The following is a 19,614-nucleotide window of genomic DNA, read 5'->3' on the forward strand; positions in this document are numbered from 1 at the left end:
TATTTTAGAAAAGTGTTTTAGCATAAAGGAGGACTTGTAAACAATATGGATTCATGAACTTGGTCAGAAAAATTGGCCATGGAGAACACATTCATAAACCTATCACTGACTTCTGAGTCTTAGGAAGTTTTGCCTTGAAAGAATTGCAACACCTTCATCCCCTTCTTGAAGCCTTTGTCAGCCTGAGAGCTATGCAATAACTGTTCCATTTTAGTATGTCTTTTTTTCTTTTTTTTTTTTAAATACCAGTTGAGCACTGCAACTTTTTTTCTGGGACACTGAAAGACAAGGACATTCTGGAATTCAGCTACAGAATGTGGCACAAAAGCACATTATCTGTCTTTGCACACAAGTAAACTACATCCCACATGATTGCTTTATAAAAACATTTACTTCTAGCTTGCATGCAGGCCTACTAGCAGCATAGTTGCATCTGAGTGCTTCCACACCTGAGCTAACAATTCTTAACGAGTCCACTCTGCACGTGAACAGAGCTGCTCTGTGCCACTACGCACACCTGCCATTTGGTTAATATTCTGTCCAGACAGGTGCGCAGTCACCTTTCAGTTAATTTATTCCTCCTCTATCCATTCTAGTTGAAAAAGGCCTTTGGGGCCAATACAATAATTAACTACTTTCTCTTGATAGCTGCTTGCTGCTTATGCCAACAAAGCTTTAATTAATACTTAACTGTCCATATTATTGACCTGAAAATTTCTGCATGAATGACAGGATGTGATTATTTGGCCAAAGGCTTTGCATCTGAGAAATCTACAAAAGCGAAGTGCTAAAAAACAGTCCCTCTACAAATTGATCACTTCTGATACTACTCCCCATCGTAAACCTGGGATGTAAGGTGAGTCAATCTAAATTATTTATGTTTTAAAGTGTATCAATAAGGCAATAAAAATATTTCTTAGTGGTCACCACAAGCAAAAAAAAAGAATTGTAACATAAAACCTCAAAAATACTGATACTTAATTAAAAACAGTACAGTCTAATGAATTACTCTAATTATGGCAAAATTCTTGGATACATTTAAAAGTAAAGTGCAATTTAACATTTTAAATTGGAACAATAACTATAAGGAATGTTCTAGCAGCACATCTGTCTTACTGAAGACATGTTCTCTTTCTGTCAAGGTCATACTCAAAATTTACTGAGGTCTGTAGGAAATCCAATGTCATAAATCAGATGCTGCAAAAGCTAAAATATCTACTTTAAACAAACTATCTTGTATATCTTAATGAAAACAAAATATAAAGAAGATTATTTGGATAAAACAACGTTGACGGATTTGTCTCTGACATTTCTCAAACAAAAACCCTAAAAGATTCACTTCGCAGGTTAAAGTGGAATATGTACATTTCTGAAAAAAATCCAATATCCAAATTTCTGGCTTATTTCTTCTTTTAAACAACACACCTATTTTCCCCATCTTTCTCTGATGAATAAAATTTATTTAATAAAAGGTAATTCCTGCTGGTAAGCCCAGATGCTGCTGCAGTGAATTCTGTGCACAAAAATAGTCTGAAGCAGTTTCTTTGTGGAGTTCATGTGTGGCTGTTCACTAGCTTGAGTTCATTCCCCAAGAATAACTCTAGAAAAGAACAGCAAGTTCTGCCTTAATGGAAACAAAACATAACACCATTCATCAGCCATACACAGCCTATGAGGGAGAGAAAAAGCAGAAGCTTGGCAACAAGCTAAATTTTTTTCAGACCTTCCTTGAAAGGGCATCTGAAATCAAGACTGACCTTAACTTGCATCGCTGTTGTTCTGAAATTAATTAAACTAATATAAGTGATCAGTGACAGCTAAACAATGATCATTATTTAAATTAATAACTTGCAGTACTGTGGAATTCTGATACTATCACTAATATTCTAAAGCACTTATATTTTAAAAGCAAAACAATACATACTGTCACAAGTAGGTTAGTGTCTCCTGACGTCCAGACTTACCTGTTTGTCTCTAATTTTAGCCTGCCCAGCTGGACACTCAGTGATCTGTGAGCAGCCTGGGAGTCATGGGATACCGTAGAGCTGAGTGTGCTTACACCTGAGGTAGCCACTGCATCTTCCATGACAATGCAAGGCTGTTGGATAGTTTGATTCTGAGGCTGTTCATCTTGATCTTCTTCAACTTCTATATCATCTTGATCTGCTGTATCACTTTCAGATGCAAGACTAAAATGTGGCCTCAATTCTATTAATAACATTAATAAAATATAAGCAAAACCATTAAAGATGTTAAACATTAAAACAAAAGCAGATTTAAGTGCCTCTTTACAGATCATCCTACAGCTTTGGTTAAACCAGACCTGAAATTTCTGTAACAAGAGAACAGATTGTATTTTCTAGGGTTTTAAGACCACTCAGACCATAACAGCATCTTAGTTCATGCTGATTATTATTCAACCTATCAAATACTCAAAAGCTCTAAAAACCAAAAAAATGAATGAATATGATTCCAGGTTTGGCTAGCATGTCATGTCAAATTGAGCTGAAGTATTACGTGCAGCAGAAGTCCTTTTGCTTAATTCCATTCTCAGTGGTTGTTATTTCTTCTGTGCCTGACCTGAAATGTTTTATTAAACAAATAACCATTATTTCTTTTATATCCAGCTATTCCTGTTGTTGCTATTCTGTCATATTTAGCATACTCTTATTATAAGAATACTGTGTTTACAAAAAAATTGTATCTGAAGAAATACAGAGAAAATAACAGACAGACCCCTCTCCTGACAATTAAAAGTAGGACACTTCCTTCTAGTTACCAGAGGGAACACCGCCTATTGGTAATGATGTACATCCACAAAACTGTGGACAAAGCTATACATGTACTCTGGTCTCTGTTATTCCTTGTTTAAACTACCTAGAAGAGCTTACTGAGTATGCAAGATATGTACACAAGATCTTACACTCCTACACAACCTATTATTGCAATAACGTCTGTTTGTTAATTCTAACCATCTAACATAAATCTTTCTTCCTTCCTTCCTTCAATTGTGGCTTCTTACTGCTGAGCACTCCCTGTAGTCTCCTCACCAAAAATATTTTTCTGAATCATACTTGGGTTTTGTCCTTTCTGCTAAAGAACTATCAAGGACATTTCTCTTTACAAAAAGGACATCTGTTCCTTGATCCCTTTCATCTTTGTATTTCAGTGCTACATACCTTTTTCAAGGCTAAACATACTAAGATCAGCAGAGCTGTGCTTCCTCTAAAGAAAGCAGATTTATTATGTAGCAGTTACCCAAGTATTGCTAGGTAAATAGGTCCGAATTTTCTTTGAACTTCTGCATCACACCAATAAGAACAGAAGTTCATTTTGCCATTGTTTACCACCAGGCAGTATAACTATACATATCTGCTTCGTACCACTCCTAAAATATTCTGTAACTTTTAGAGAAGTGTTAAGGCCAGAGATAATCTTCACATCATGGGGGGAAAGAAAATGGGAAAAATACAAACAAACAAGCAAACACTCAAGTCAGACAAAGGCAAGAGCAAGCAATTGGAAATAGGGTAAAGCAGTTAGGGAGGAGGAAGATCAGTGCCCAAAAGCAACTAGGGCACAGAGGGTTTTTTTAAGCTTGACCAAGTATAGTTAATGTTGATACTGAGCTGTATGGGGAATAACAGTCTATTAAGGAGGAACTCAACTGTACTCTTATTATAGAGCCATGAAGTACATGACTGTTGAAGGTGTTCAGCATTCTAATCGAAAGACAGATTCTTCCTTATGACATGAAAGTAAAGCAGAAACCTTATTTATGCCTTGCTGGTTCTGCTAGGTATACAGAAAACAGCAAGAACAGGAAGAGCTGTAACTTCTGTTGGAATTTTCATATCTCCTTGTTGATCATTTAAGACATAACCCACTAGAGAAGACAGGAATGTAAGTATTCTGACTTCAGACTTAAGGAGACCTTACAGCAGCCTTCCAGTACTTAAAGGGGGCTACAGGAAAGATGGAGAGGGACTCTTCATCAGGGAGTGTATGGATAGGATGAGGTTTTAAACTGAAAGAGAGTAGATGTAGATCAGATATTAGGAAGAAATTATTTCCTTTGAGGGTGGTGAGACACTGGCACAGGTTGCCCAGAGAAGCTGTGGCTGCCCCCTCCCTGGCAGTGTTCCAGGCCAGGTTGTTCAGGGCTTTGAGCAGCCTGGTCTAGTGGAAGGTGTCCCTGCCCATGGCAGGGGGGTGGAACTAGATGATCTTTAAGGTCCCTTCCAAGCCATTCTGTGTTTCTACATATTTGAAAATTTCACCATTAATTCCAGTGTATGGAATGGGGGAATCACAAGCTTAGAACTTAAGAAACAGCACAGAAACTAACTCTGGAAATAGGTAGAACAACAGAATGGGCTACAGTTTCTTCTACACAGACTCCTTCCCTCAACTAAGCCATGCATTGTACTTCCACAACATTCAAAATACAATATTCAAACTGCAGGCACTGCAGGTTTTGGGTTTGTTTGGTTGTTTTTTGGGGTAGGGTGTTTTGCTTTTGTTTTTTTTTTTTTTTCCTTCAGACAACTTCTGACCAGGAGCCAAAGAGACTTGCGAGTGCTTCAAAAAGCTCATAATTAATTTATGCTTTATAAAATACCTTCCAAAAAATCAGCACATGCTGGCAAGTGGATTTCAAGAGGCAGCATTGTGCACCTCAAAATTTAGGCCCCAGAGCACCTTAGCCTACTACTGCTCACTGTGTTGCAGAATTGTTTAGATTACGCATCTAGTGCTTTCCAAAATAATACACTGATTAGTTTTCGAGTTGCAAAACAGACAATGAACAAGAAGGCAGCCACTACTGGTTTCAAAATCTTAAGTGGAGCATCATAATCACAGCTCTAAAGCACAGCACATTTAATGAGATCAGCTAATAAATATTTGCTGAGTATTAAGAAATGACTCACCTGGGACCAGAATAGTAATAGCAGTCTGCACAGCTTTTCTGATTATGCTGTCCAATGCAAACATCCAGTGTGGCTTGATGTTATGATTTCGGAGAACTTTATTGACCTAGCAACAGAGAATTCAGTTCAGGTATTATAGTGTTAAGTTGTGGGGGCTATATAAAGTATTTGAACATTTGAAGATGCTGTATCAGAGCAGGTGATTAAAATTATTTCATGTTATCACTAAATGAATAGCAATATTGGCAACTTTCACCATTTTATTACAAGCTGTGCAATATTTTGTAGTTTTTATCAAGTACTAGTTCCCATGTTAGGTGATTTTTGATGAATGTGATATTGAAGTTTATTTAACCTTCACAGGTCTGGAGAGAAACTTAAAAAGAATGCGAGCAAGAAAAATACCTAGGACAATATTATGAAAAGCTTGTAACTTAAGCTAATGACTTTTTTTTTTTGGCATAATTTTTACTGCTTTCTCTGAGCAATACTTATCTATTTTAAACTACAAGTGTAGGAAATATCAAAGAACTAATGTAATACTGCTTCTCCTTGATTCAGAAAATAGTTAATTAACATTAGTTTAAATAGTCAGGGGACTTCATTTGTGTACTGTACCACTTACTCTTTCCTTCCACTTTTTACTTTGTACAATCAGATAGTTTTCTACACTGGGTTGGCTCCTAATTGCCTACAGGCCTGCTTTCAAACTGCTTTTAGCCATATTCCCAAGCGCCTTCCTGGATGCTCCACGCCACTTGCAAGAATGCCTACATCTTGGGGGAACTTTTCCAACTCCCATATGACAAGGAGGGTGAGGTGATACTGCTACAGCAAAATGCTATCCACAGTAAGCAGCAATAGCAAACAGATTTGCTGCTGCTGTCTTCCAGGTACAGAAGCAGTCCAAAGCAACAGACTCTGGGAGCAGAACTTGAGAAATTGCAGAGAGAAACAAATATAACTGTATTTAGAAAATTATGAAGTTACACAAGCCTTACAAAAAAAGTAGCAACTACTGCTTACTAAAAAATGAAGCAAGAAGATACTTCACTCCTAGGTCTGCCTAAAAAAGGCATTTATTTAATTGTCTCACATTGTGACAGCCTCTCTGTAAAAAATGATTGAAGTTACACAAACGATGCCTTCAGAAGATGTGAATAAGTTAATAAATGTTATTAATTATATTATTTTTACTGTTCCAAAGCAACAGTATTCAGTAATTTATGTAGGTGCCTGTACCTGCGTTTGGCCAAAATGGAGTTAATTTTCTTCACAGCAGCCCATATGGTGCTATGTCTCAGACTGGTGACTAAAACAGCCTTGATAACTCACCCATGTTTTAGCTATTGCTGAGTAGAGTTTACACAGTGTCAAGACCTTCTCTGTTTCTTACATTGGCCCACCAGTAAGTGGCTGGGGGTGGACTAAAGGCTGGAAGGGGCCATGGCTGGCACACCTGACAAACTGACTGAAGAGATATTTCCTTCCATATATCATCATACTCAGCAATAAAACTAGGGAGGTAGTTTTTTCCAGAGCAGCCATTGCTCAGGGACTGACTGGGCATTATGTCTAGTAATGGTGAGTGAGTACTTTTGCATCACTTCAGGTTTGTGATTTTTTTTTTTTTCTCCCTTCGGTTATTGAACAGTCTTTATCTTAACCCACACGTTTTCTCCCTTTTTGCCCTTCCGATTCTCTCCATCATCCCACTGGGAGGGAGTGAAGGAGCGACTGGGTAGGTCCTTTCCTGTACGTGTCAGCCAGAGTCAACCCACCACAGTACCTGTCTCCTCAGTTTTATTGTCAGTGGCCACGAGATGGCACTTAGACACCGTGCTCGGACCAGGAGAGCTGTCAGCAGCCCAGGGGCCTCACAGCTGGGCAGCAACTGCCTGGATACTGATCTGGATTTCAGTGTTCTACTACTGAACATGTCCAAAAGAATTAAGACTGGCCACATATAAAGCCAACATTTTGTTTGAACTTTCTGTGGGTTATCTTAAATAATAGAGATATAGTAATGAAAAGAGACATCTGTTAAAAACCAGCAGCTTCTAATGATGAAGTTGACAGAAGATGGTAAAATTTTTACTGAAAAGAACATAACTTAGGCAATTACCACTGAACCACCGATGCTCTGCAACATCTCTATCAGAAAACCAACCCAGATACTTGTACTTCTCCCCTTTCAATTTTTTTCTTGACCTTGTATGTTTAGGTTTTTCTTCCAAGTGTCAAAACAGTATTAATATGAGGCTAAATAAAACGGAGACCTGAAGTGTACTCAGAAGTGAAGACTCAAAGAGAAAGCTTTGATTGGTAAAAACCTCTCTTTTATGGATTCATTTCACACAGTTGTTTTGGGTTTTTTTGGTAAACATCATCTAATTCTTGTCAGTGTAGTCTATGCAACAAACAGCTTACATGCTATGCAATCCTTCCTGACAGCTCTTTTACTTGTCAGAGTGTCCCAGGTTTAAATGTTAACAAAATCATCCACCTCAAATGCCTACTTGGATTGTCATTTCATTTTTACTACATGACATGAGTCTGGACAAGTGATGCCCAGCACAGCTGCACCCTCCCACTCTGATTATTCATCTTAATCATTAAGCCTAATTGCTTGTGAAGTAACATTTAAATACATAGCTTACGAAGAAAAAACATTTGCTTTTGGTAAGCTAGCTATTTAAAGTGTATCTGTGTGTGTGTGGTTCCTCACTGTAGGAAAACATAAATAAATTCTGCATTAATTATTGAAAGAAAATTAACCTTTTTTCCTTCTTCCTTATCCTGCTTACTATAAATTGAAATGAAAACGTCTAGTTTGGCAGAAATCTGCCACTAACCAAAACCACTAGAATAAGAACGCAATACAGTATTACAAGCCAGGCAGAGTGGTTTAATATATTATTTTGTAAGAGAAGTCAAGTTCAAGAGATCTGCATTTATGTAGGATAAGCCTGACATTCAGAAACCCCTTCAAAATGATTTTTAAAGGCTTTTAAAAAAAGGTTCTCATAATGCTAAAGCAGGAAAATGTTTACCCAACCGTGCTGAACCTTCTAGATCTTTAATCAGCAAAATCTCAGCAGTTGAGTTCAGGGTCTGTGTCCTGCCAAAGGATCACATGGCAACCAAAGCAAGTCATGGCTGTGGGCTGCAGTGTTATTACAGGTCCAAACCCCTCAAATATTTTTTTCAGTAACTCTGGGTGGAAGTTAATGAACTTCTGTTTGCTTCTGGTTTCTAGCTTTTTCTTTTGGCAGTTTTGGTGTACAAAGTTCTTAGTAAAAATGACAACTTACAGCATCCTGAAAACCAAACAACACCAGCTGCACTTGACTGATACCGTGGCTGTCAAAGTCTAACTCCAGTTTCAGTTTTGAAAGAGTGGTTGCGATGATTTTACGATCGGTGGACCGTACAAACTCTCTGAGGCTAGAAACAAGTGTTGTGATATGTTCCCATTTTAGCTTGGGTTCTTCAGCTCCCTGGTAGAAGAGAGAGGAAAAGAAATAGTTTTCATAGTCATCTTTTGAAACTTACACTCAGAAGGACTTCAGCCAATAATGTCAGTTAGCAATACAGATTTTCAGAAACTGTTGCTATGGTTAAGGGAAAGGTGCAGCTGCAGGTCAGATAATGGGAGCAGCATGACATCAGCAGCACAGAGCTCTACTGCTGAGCTCCCTGGTAATGCAGATTACTTGAGGAGCACATAGCTGACTTTGTTCTATAACAGTTGCTGAAGTATCCATGCACACTTCGTTGGCATGTCTCATTGTACAGGAGTAAAGACATATGAATAAATATACTATGCGCTGAATACTACAAATTACTTTTAACTGCAAACAAACGTGTACTTTGCAGTGCCTCTGATTTCAGAGTGCCTCTGAGACAACAAAGTCCCACAGCGGCATTTAAAAGAAGGGATTAGTCAAAGTTACACAGAAGGCTCAGAAAGAGACTAGTCCCTTCCCATATGGGACTTCTACCCATACCTATTCTTAAGGCAGGTCTACAAAACTCTCACCTTTCTATCAGAAATATTCCTATGCCTATTTTTAAAAGCTTTGTGTTTTTGCATAAGCTACCAAAGTAACAAAAAGCTCAAAAGCACTCATCAGAATAACCAGCATAAGTAACTAGGAAGCAAAGGACTGTGTTTACTCTCTAAAGTTACGTTATGCCAACTGAATACAAATTTCAATTCCAAACCTTAAAAATTAAGCCAGAGATAGAAAACCATATTAGGTGTTCAACATGAAGTATTAGATGCTTATTCTGAAGGAAGTAATTATTTATATAGACTACAGATATCTAACATTGATTTTCACAACAGAAGGACATACAGTGTTTAGTTCTGTTGCATTTGACAGTTTTATGCCATGGATGTTACAGCTGTCCAGACATCAAGAACTACCTGCCAATTACATTGAGGTTTTAGCTATAGTTAAGTAATTCTGATCAGGATGAAACAAAGACAATTTGATTATTTGAGAGAGAGAAAACATGAAAAAAAGAAAAACCTCTAGAGCAGTCAAACATTCCACTAACTAGAAGCACCCAACTCCAAGATGAAAGATCCTAGCTTCTGATCTGCTTTGATTTGGAGAATTCACCTAATGATTGGCTATACTGAAGTGGATGTCTCACTCTGTCCCGCTCATCTACTTTTTGAGTAAGTAATTAAAAAGCCATTAGGGCAGATAGATGGACACACACACCACACTGTAGCCCTGGACTAGAAGGTCCAAGTCCATCAAGGCATGCTGGGGACTGGGCAACCAGTATGGCTCCCTAATAAGAAACAATAACTTATTTGGGGAGGGTCATTCTCCTCCACTAGCCCCCACAGCCAATGACTTTATTAAAATTGTTCTTATGAAAAGTTTTTGGGAAAAGCACTATCAAAGCCTAAATCCTGATGAGGCCTAACAAGCAAGTCAGGCTTCCATCTATTGGTAACTTCTTGCATTTAAGCAGGACATAAGAAGCCAACTCAACCTCCCCTTAACTGCAGTTACTACCACATTCTGATGGGGTTTGAGTAAGTTTCCTACTCTTTGACCAGGGTCCTTCTCTCAAGGGAGAAAACATTGTTTGAGAGTCAGAGTTCTGTATCCCCTGGAAAGGCAGACAGTTCCACACACGTATGCTTTGAACTCTTTGGCTCTACAACTCCGCAGCTGTTCCTCTCTTGGGCTGTTCCAGACCCAGCTGAGGAAGGCGTGAAACATGAAGCACCCTCTTTGGACTTTGTGACTGAGTTTTAGTCTCTCACAATCACCGATTCCTTTCATACACATGTTAACAACTGTGTCTGTTATAGCAACACTCCAGCAAAGCACAGATCACAGGCATCTCTCACCGCCTTCTACTTTTAACACTTTCTGTAGTTACCAGGACAACTGTGGGTTCCTCCCTCCCCCCACCAAGAGTTACAGGCTCTTTTTATTGGTATGGCAGCAATTTCCAATTACATTAACTGTAGTACGTGCATAAGAATCATACTGGTTTGCATCAGTTTGTAAACAGTACTATCTTTAGAAGATGAGTTGTCGCATTTTATACAAACATTTTCAACAAGCAATGCTTAGCCTTGAGAATGAGGTAAGTCAATTAACCACTAACAGACACATTACAAACAAGAACAAAAAAAATCATGTCATCCAGTTACAGTGTTGCAACATTTAGCAGTGTGGTCATGACCTGTAATTTATTCAGTGTTATCCTGAACCGATACATCACCATGAATCATCCTCACAAAGGAGCGTCAAAAGGTCATTCTGCAATTTAGTTGTTTGCTGTAGCTCTTACTGTTACTCCATCTTCCCTCCATATATGCTCCCAACTGTGGTGAGGAATAGGTGCAATTTATTTTCTCCCTAGCCCCGCCTCTTCTAGCCAACAGCTGTAAGGCAGTGGTGTACCAGTCAGCCCCATTTTTTCTATGCAGTAACCTAACATAAGGCCAGAGTAGGCCAAAAGACCTAAACCTCCCTCCATCAAACCAGTCAGCCATAAGATAGAACTCTAAAAGGAGGGGCAAAGTACTCACCTCCTGAGGATGATTTATCTTACATGAGTTGACCTGAACAGCCTCAGTTAGCCCCATTTGAAAATCACCGGCAAAATACAGTATCATGAAAACATGCTTTTCTGTTGTCTGGCCAGCAGTAATATCCAGGTATACATATAGTATTTACAAACAACAGAAAAGGCATATGCAATTCAGCATAAACAATATTAAAGCCTATTTTTAACAGTTCAAACAAAACACTAAACTGTGAAAGCTTACATGGTATATGCTTTCTAGTTTAATCAGATTTTTAAAATTTCTTTACTGTGTAATTTCAAAAGTTCCAGGTAACTGCACGTAAGTCTTCCAATTCCATAAATGTTTGCTGCCTTCTGAAATTACTTTACCTGAGCCAAAGCTTCCATCAAGTTCCTCACAACTTTCTCTTGGTCCTCAGTTAATATCCTGTGAAGGGTGGCTCTTCTTTCACTATCCTTCTTCAGCATGAAAAACCCAGAATCTTTTTCTTCAGGTGAAGGAGGTGCACTGTGATCCTCAAAATTTTCATCTGGGATACTGAAAGAAAGACACTCAGTGAAAAGAAACTTTATAAAAACCACTCCAGTGCACACATTCCTAATATACTGTGTAACATAAATACCAGATAGCTCCTTACCTCAAAAAAAGGGACCGGATTCCCTTCCCATCTTTTTCTCCACAGGATTTGGCTCTTGTTTTGAAAGAGAATGGATCAATTTTTAATTCTGTATCAGGCGAGACAGAACCATATTCACTGCTGCTACTTGTATCTTCCACCAGAACAGGGACAGGTAAGGATATACTCCGAAGATACTCTATTCATATAGGAATATTCAGAAATTAGAATTTAATAGTGCCATCACAGTTCTGAAGCAAAAAGGTTGCTCTTTCAGAGGAAACAGAAAGGCTCCTATCTTCCCCCATACCAATAAAACATATATTAAAACAAAAATGACAAAAAACTCCTAAAGCTTATTCTTCTGAACAGAGTTATCTTTCAGTTACATTTTTACTCAAAAGCTTCCTGAGATATGGAAATACTGGGCTCTTTGCAAGGTCACTTAAACTTCACCACTGGAGTGAATGTGCATCTTGTATCATCAGCATGCAACTCTGAGCAGTAAGAAAATGTTTCTACAGGTTGAGTCATCCAAGCATTTTCCAAGATCTTAATTTTATGTGTGTATATAAAAATATATTTTTTTATATACAATACATATACACATATATAACACTGACACATTATCAGATTATTTTGTACAAGTTTAATTAGTTCATTGTCTTTGCTTAATAACAAACATGCATGTTAAATCAGAACTTATGGTTTTAAATCCAGGGCACATATTACTGCTCCAAGAAACAATTTATACCTCTTTCACATGCGCACATTTCAAAATGCATTTTGATAGGTACTCAATATGAAGGTAACTATGTTTGTTCGTTTGGTTTTTGGGTTTGGGGTTTTTTGTTGTTGTTGTTGTTTGTTTGGGGTTTTATTCACCTCCTCCCACTCTCCCCAGTTCATTTCCCAAAATAGGTAAGTATCCTGTACCCAGGCCTGACAAGGGGCCTCAAATGCATTCTGCTTTTTCCAATTATAGATTTTAGTCTAATAAAAATCTAGGTTATCTTTCTCCACAAACCTTGGATCTATTGCTACTATAAAACAGCCATTTAGTTTCCTGTTCAGATTTCCTCTAAATTGCCCTGTACCAACACCACAGCTCTTCAAACCTGTATTACCCACCTGCCTAGACAATTAAGCCACCGTCTGGTAGGATTACAATTAGTAGTTTAAATTTGCACAATTAATTAAGAGGTTCCTAAGAGAGAAAGGTCACTTATTTTTATAACTGTGTCCACTTCTTTTTGCAGCATTTTAGTGTTACAAATTATACCAGAATGATAACCACAGTATCTAGACAGTTGTTTTGATAGAAATGTATGTTAAAACTCACCATTTGTGTTAGCTGAAAGAACTGTGAGAGAAAAGGAAAAAAAAGAGAAAGTTACATGTGTTGAAATTAACTGAGAAAATAAGAATGGTCTAAAGGATAACTTCCTATTTTCATGGACTAGTATCTACACTCTCCCATCTGCAATCTCTAGAAATGTAACTTATTGCAACTTAAAGTTAATTTTAATCTGGGAGGACTGAAAACCACATTAGAAGTGATCTTCCAATGTTATCTCCTTTACTTGGTATTTTTATTTCTTTTAGTTATCATGCTAAAAATATACAGAAGGTATTTTCCTATGTATACATGTACACACATAGAATATGTCATTCATACTCTCAGAATTCCTTTGTTACTTTTCATAATTTAGAATGTTACAGGAAACGAGTACATGAAACAAAAATTTTGTGTTGCATGCACATTTTCTATGGGACAAAGATTATTTTGGTCACATAGAAAACTCCCCTGAGGCTCAAGAGCATGTTCTAACCTTACACAGAATGCACTCTATGCACACATTCTTTGAATAAAAAGAAAAACAATACAAAACAATCACAAAGGCTGCACAAAGCCATAAACAGACTTTTAGAAACCTTATTAGAACTATTTATATAAATCAAGTCTGTGACAATGTGATAACAGAATTCTGCTACAACAGTGTTTCTGCAGCAAGCTGCTGGAACAGAAGGTACAACTGAATGTTCACCTGGGATGGAGATCTGCTGTGTTCATCTGAAAGACTAAATCAGCAGTTTCAAGAAACGGTATCATCAACAAGAGAAAAATTTCAGATTGAGTTTAGAAATGCTTGCCTGAGAGCTTTGATGGAGACTTTCTTTTTTTGCTTGAAACCTTCAAGAATTCATCTATGAGTAGCTCATGAGCAAAAGCTCGTTTATCAGGATCTGGTTCAAAGCAACGCAATATGAAAGCCTTGGCTTCTGCAGACATGGATTCAGGAATTTCTGGGTGTATTTTAAACATTCCCACCTGAGACAAATAAAGGGAGAAACAATGGCCTAATGCTGTTCTTTTCCCAAACACTAAATAGCATCAAAAAAAGTGTTTAGATAGTAAAAGTTGTATATTGTTCTCAAGTTTTGATATTATCTTCTGTGACTAGTTTATTAATTCAGAGAAGAAAGCTATTACAAACTGTACAATCACATTAAAAAAAAACCACAATTGCAAGTAGAGAGTCTCAAAAAACCAGAAAACAGCTTTTCTCTTTTTTTTTTTTTCTAGACACCCAGGCTGAATAGCTGCTATTGCTCCATTACTCTTCAAAACTACACAGCACTCCCACTCATCTGAATCAGCTCATTCTTCTTAACATCCTCACTAACCAAGCATTTCCTTTATCTTCTTTTCCTGCAATCTCTAATTCTATCTTCTTCAAAACAGTCTAAGATTTCCTGTGTTTACAAATGTCGGTCTGAGTTGTACAAGGAAGATGTCTGACCTTAAACATAGCTGCTTGTGGTTCTCCCAGTTCATAAAATGGGGGCTTCCCTGTAGCCATCTCAATGATTGTGCATCCCAAAGACCAAATGTCTGCAGCCTTCCCATAGCCACGTGGCCCTTTGTCTATGATTTCTGGCGCCATGTACTGAAGGGTACCTGTTTAAAACATACTAACTTTTTTTACTTAGATGCACTAATGATGCAAACAGATAGCTAAAGGACAAGAGGAACAAAATCACTGAGGAGTGAGCAGTATTGCTAGAGTTTAAAAATTCATGATTCAACATTAAAAAATTTCTATATGCATTCTACACAGAACTCAAAATACTATTCAAAATATTACTTGTGCTAAAAGCATCTGATATCATCTACTGATCTGATACCACTTTTCAAAGTCAATGACAATTAAGAGGTTTCAGTGAACTTTGGATCAAATAGTTTTCATTTACTGTATTATAGATTAAGATCAAAATAAGGAAGATCCCTCAGAATTGCATCCAGAGAGGAAAACAACATGAAAGATGGCATCTAAACCTAAACCAGCAGGTGATATGAACACTTTTTTTGAAGGGAATCAACCAGACACATCATTCTGCGTTCTGTTCCATTTAGAACAGAAATGGAAGAGAGAAGGATGGAATCAAATTAACAGTTACTTCTCATTTTGCATAATTATTTAATGCAGTACCACTGCATGATTTAACATCCAAATCAAATTATCAAGCAGAATGAGGAGCAAGTTAAAGACGGGCTCTGCAGATAAGCAATTCTGGAGATGAGCCAGGATGTCCGAGCCGGTCATGAAAGAAAAAAAGCTAGCTTTCAAATCTGCAAGATGAAAAAGCCACGCATACAGAAGAGACAGACTCAAAGACAACACAGGACAGACAGCTCTTCTGTTGTTGAGCACTTATGTGTCTCAAGTGGAGACTTGAGTGAACAGTGCTTACAAGTACAGTATATAGCTTATATAAGATTAGGTATACAAAGCAACCTTTGGTATTGATTTGAAGTCAATTAAAGTTCAGCAGCTGTGAATTCTGACCCTACATGCAAGTCCAAGTGAGGAGAGTCTCCTCTGGAAACATACCAGTGAAAGTTTCAGTACATGGGTTGATTCCTGCAAGTCTCTTCGAAGTTCCAAAGTCCGAAATCTTTAACACTCCACTATACGTGTTGATAAGCACATTATCACCCTGAGGAACAGAACATTCAGAGCAATTATTTTTCTCTGCTTACCCTTCATCTAAGACTTCTTGCTATAGCCTGTTTCTACAGTGCACTTTTTAGTAACAATTACCTCCTCAGGCTCTTAAAAGGGGAGAAGAAAGAGGAAGCAATAGTGTTCCGGCCTTATGTAAGCCCATTGTCAGAAACTTCACCTCAAAGTGAACTTCCCCTACTAAAGGAATTCAGTTAAAGAACATTAAGAGAGGAAAAACTTTGCAATCTCCTTGGAAGAGAACCTGCTAATATCCCATCCACAGTCTTCTCCACTTCTAATAAGCTTTTATGAAAGTTCAATCATGTCACTGAAAACAGAAATTTAAAAAATCCACTTTATCACATCTTAAGTGGCTATATGTCAAGTCTTTTAAAATAAAAACAAACATTTTGTTGGTGAAGATTCAAATCAACAACAGTTTACTTACCTAACCCATAGTTCAGAATAGCAGAGGGTATGTGACAATGAAGGACTTCCGGAAAAAAAGTTTTTACATTACTGGACAAAAAAAGTGCTATGTAATTGCATAACCACATCAGACTTAATTCTCTGCAAATTTTTACCTTTATGTCTCGATGCACTATTTGATTATCATGGAGGTATTTTAATCCTTCAAGAATCTGCTTGGTGTAGAAGCCAATTGTCTGCTCATTATCTTTTAATGGTCCCCATTTTGATCGTAGAAGAGCAGAAAGGCTGCCTATAATTTTGGAGAGCAAAAAAGTGAGAGTAAAAATCTAATTAAATTCTTCCTTCTTCCCCAAAGGAAAAAAATTAACCAAAAAACCCAATCCCAAACCAAGAAAAGGCACCTCTCCTATAACCAAAGGTCTCTCCAGGTAAATGCTTACTTGTATCATCACTGGCCTGAGTAATTAAAAAGAGCCTCAGTATCTCCACTGGCCTCAGCTGCAACCGACAAGCATATGCTTCCTCAAACAGGCAGATCAAGACCCATTTAAATAAATGCACTCACCTCTCTCCTATGACTGGAGAGAAGCTGCCCCAGAGAAATGTTGTAAAAGAGTGAAAAAGAACAGATGTGCATATACATGTCCTTGTACATACACCAACTCCACAGTGTCTCAAAAGCTAAACTCAAGAAGTGGGACTTTTGTTGCGTCTGGCTGCTGTGAGTTCCTTTGACTCACACAGAAGCAACAATCATCAGTCACCTTTCTCTTGCGTTCAGTACCCAAGGAGGCCTCAGCCATCTAAGACTAGCTACAGTCTTTCTAGTAGGATAACCACAGATTATCTCTGGTCTTGTACTGGGTTTGTGTGGCGACAGTTTGGTAGCAGGGGTGGCTTCTGTAAGAAGCTTCTAGAAGCTTCCCCTATGTCTGACAAAGCCAACGTCAGCTAGCTCCAAGACAGATCCACCACTGGCCAAGGCCAAGCCCATCAGTGACAGCAGTAGTACCTCTGTGATAGCATATTTAAGAAGGGGAAAAAGTTGCTGCACAAGTGCAACTGCAGCCAGAGAGAGGAGTGAGAATATGAGAGAGAAACAAGTCAGCAGACCCCAAGGTCAGTGAAGGAGGGGGAGGAGGTGCTCCAGGCAGAGCAGAGGTTCCCCTGCAGCCCGTGGTGCAGCCCATGGTGAGGCAGCTGTGCCCTGCAGCCCGTGGGGGTTGGCAGTGGGGCAGATCTCCGCCTGCAGCCCGGGGAGGGCCCCACGCTGGAGCAGGTGGATGTGCCAGAAGGAGCCTGTGACCCCGTGGGAAGCCCACGCTGGAGCAGGCTCCTGGCAGGGCCTGTGGCCCCATGGATAGAGGAGTCCACCCTGGAGCAAGTTTGCTGTCAGGACTTGTGACCCCGTGGGGGACCCACACTGGATCAGTCTGTTCCTGAAGGGCTGCACCCCATGGGAGGGACCCACGCTGGAGCAGTTCACAAAGAAGTGCAGCCTGTGGGAAGGATTCATGTTGGAGAAGTTCCTGGAGGACTGTCTGCTGAGGGAGGGACCCACGCTGGAGCAGGGGAAGAGTGTGAGGAGCCCTCCCCCTGAGGGGGAAGAAGCATCAGAGACAACGTGTGATGAACTGACCACAACCCCCATCCCCCTGGGACACTAGGAGGGGAGGTAGAGAAAATTGTAAGTAAAGTTAAGCCTGGGAAGAAGAGAGCAGGGGGAAGGTGTTTTTTAAGATTTGCTTTTATTTCTCATTCTCCTACTCTGATTTGATTGGTAATAGCTTAGTTTTTCCCCATGTCAGGTCTGTTTTGCCCATCACAGTACTTGGCAAGTGATCTCTCTCTGTCCCTATGTTGACCCATGAGCCTTTTGTTATATTCTTTCTCTCCCTTGGCCAGCTGAGAGAGTGATAGAGAGGCTTTGGTGGGTACCTGACATCCAGCCAGGGTCAACCCACCACTGATCTGTAGGTAAAAGGAACTCGCCTGCCACAGCAATAGTCTGAGCTGTAACTGTAGCACATCCCATTTAAAAACTGAATGAGAGGATTTTAAAGACACAGTTTTCCCCATTAATTTAGGAAAGAGTTATTAAAGAATATTACATTTGCATGAAATATATCTTGTTGCAGTATTATAGGTTTTCATACTTTTACAATGTTAAAAAGCAAATCAACCAACCACCAAACCAGTCTCCCCCACAACTTACCACCTGGCACTTGTTCCATGAATATCTTAATAAAACCATTCTCACTAAGAGAACCTAAATACTGGACAATGTTCTTATGTTTGAGATGCTTATGCAAAGCTATTTCTTCATGCAGAGGTTGGGAGTACCTGGAAGGAAAGAAGCATTTATTCAGTACTAACCTTCAGGAAGAAATTCTTGTGTTTACTGTAGTAGCTGAAGTTCTATTTTAGGTTCCATGAAATGTGTTTACACTGAAAATGACTATTTGTTAGATGCATTTAACAACAGTGATAGTGACCACCACATACTAAAAAACTATATAATCATATATAAATATACATAACATATAAAATCTATATAATATTGTGTATACATATGCACACATAAATTACATAGACTGAGCAAAACAAAATTTGTGGAAAATGAACTCCTCCCCAGCCTAACTCAAACAGAATAGACGGTTGAGCAAGCTGTTAGATTCAGACTAGTGCCAAAGTGAACTAGTAAACCATAAAGTTGGTATATAATTAAAATTACCTCAATGATGAAAACAAATCACCATTTAAATTCTAATTAAAGTAGGAGTCTTATCTGAAAGCAAGAGTGGATAGCTATCAGACTAAGAAAACAGGAATCATTTCATAAGGAAATATTCAAAAGAACTGATCAAAACAATTTCAGATGTAATTTAGTCCAAGGTAAAATATTTTTGATAGATGTAAGGTTTTCAGCAGTCTTTTGCCAAGAAGGTTTACTGGAGTCCAGATCCCTCTCCAGTGTGGAACATCACCAGAGCTCAGCAGCTGACGTTTTCCGTGGGCCATCCCTAACGCTCTTCTTCCAACCATGGGGGAGTTGGAAGCAGGTCAGCTGCCACATTCTATATATCATAGTCTGGCAAAACACAGGCAATAGGCTGAGGGTCTGGTGGCTATTTTCACTAAAGCACTAACGTCAGCAGTCAGACTTTCAGGGTAGCTGAAATAGATGAAGGACACAAACCTGCTTCTGCCAGTCCAGATGCAAGAAGGAGCTGCAGAGCCTTGAGTAAGTGGAAGTCATATTCATATGCTTATACTGAGGGAGTACTAAAAGTAAGAGCAAACTCAACCTTGCAGCTACTTGCCACCAAAAGGAATAGTTTTACTGCCACCAGCACCAGGTTGCTCTCAGCATAGACTTCACACCAACACTGGTACATTCTTGCACTCTAACGAACTGGCAGAAAAAACTTTTGTTTTATTATTTATTGGGAGGAAGAGCAGCTTCCTGCTGTCTCAAGTCCAGAAGTCAGCTCTCCCTGGACCCAGCAGAGTGCCAGTGCCAGAAATGCAATCAAAGCATGAATGCAGCTGAAG

The 19,614-nt window shown here is 38.8% G+C and overlaps 1 protein-coding gene across 1 annotated transcript in view; it reads right to left on the bottom strand.

The window, feature by feature from the left end:
- The window catches only part of MAP3K5 (mitogen-activated protein kinase kinase kinase 5), a 105,896-nt gene that overhangs the window by 4,542 nt on the left and 81,740 nt on the right, over window positions 1-19,614 (bottom strand). Inside the window, exons 16-26 of the mRNA XM_074896404.1 lie at window positions 18,275-18,402; window positions 16,212-16,348; window positions 15,514-15,619; window positions 14,422-14,579; window positions 13,772-13,949; window positions 12,960-12,980; window positions 11,639-11,816; window positions 11,370-11,538; window positions 8,246-8,431; window positions 4,932-5,037; window positions 1,965-2,208 (exon numbers count right to left, since the gene is read on the bottom strand). Coding sequence (XP_074752505.1) covers window positions 1,965-2,208; window positions 4,932-5,037; window positions 8,246-8,431; window positions 11,370-11,538; window positions 11,639-11,816; window positions 12,960-12,980; window positions 13,772-13,949; window positions 14,422-14,579; window positions 15,514-15,619; window positions 16,212-16,348; window positions 18,275-18,402 — 1,611 coding nt within the window. The remainder of the gene's footprint in view (window positions 1-1,964; window positions 2,209-4,931; window positions 5,038-8,245; window positions 8,432-11,369; window positions 11,539-11,638; window positions 11,817-12,959; window positions 12,981-13,771; window positions 13,950-14,421; window positions 14,580-15,513; window positions 15,620-16,211; window positions 16,349-18,274; window positions 18,403-19,614) is intronic.

This window comes from Athene noctua, chromosome 1 (assembly GCF_965140245.1).
Source record: "Athene noctua chromosome 1, bAthNoc1.hap1.1, whole genome shotgun sequence".
Taxonomy (NCBI): domain Eukaryota; kingdom Metazoa; phylum Chordata; class Aves; order Strigiformes; family Strigidae; genus Athene; species Athene noctua.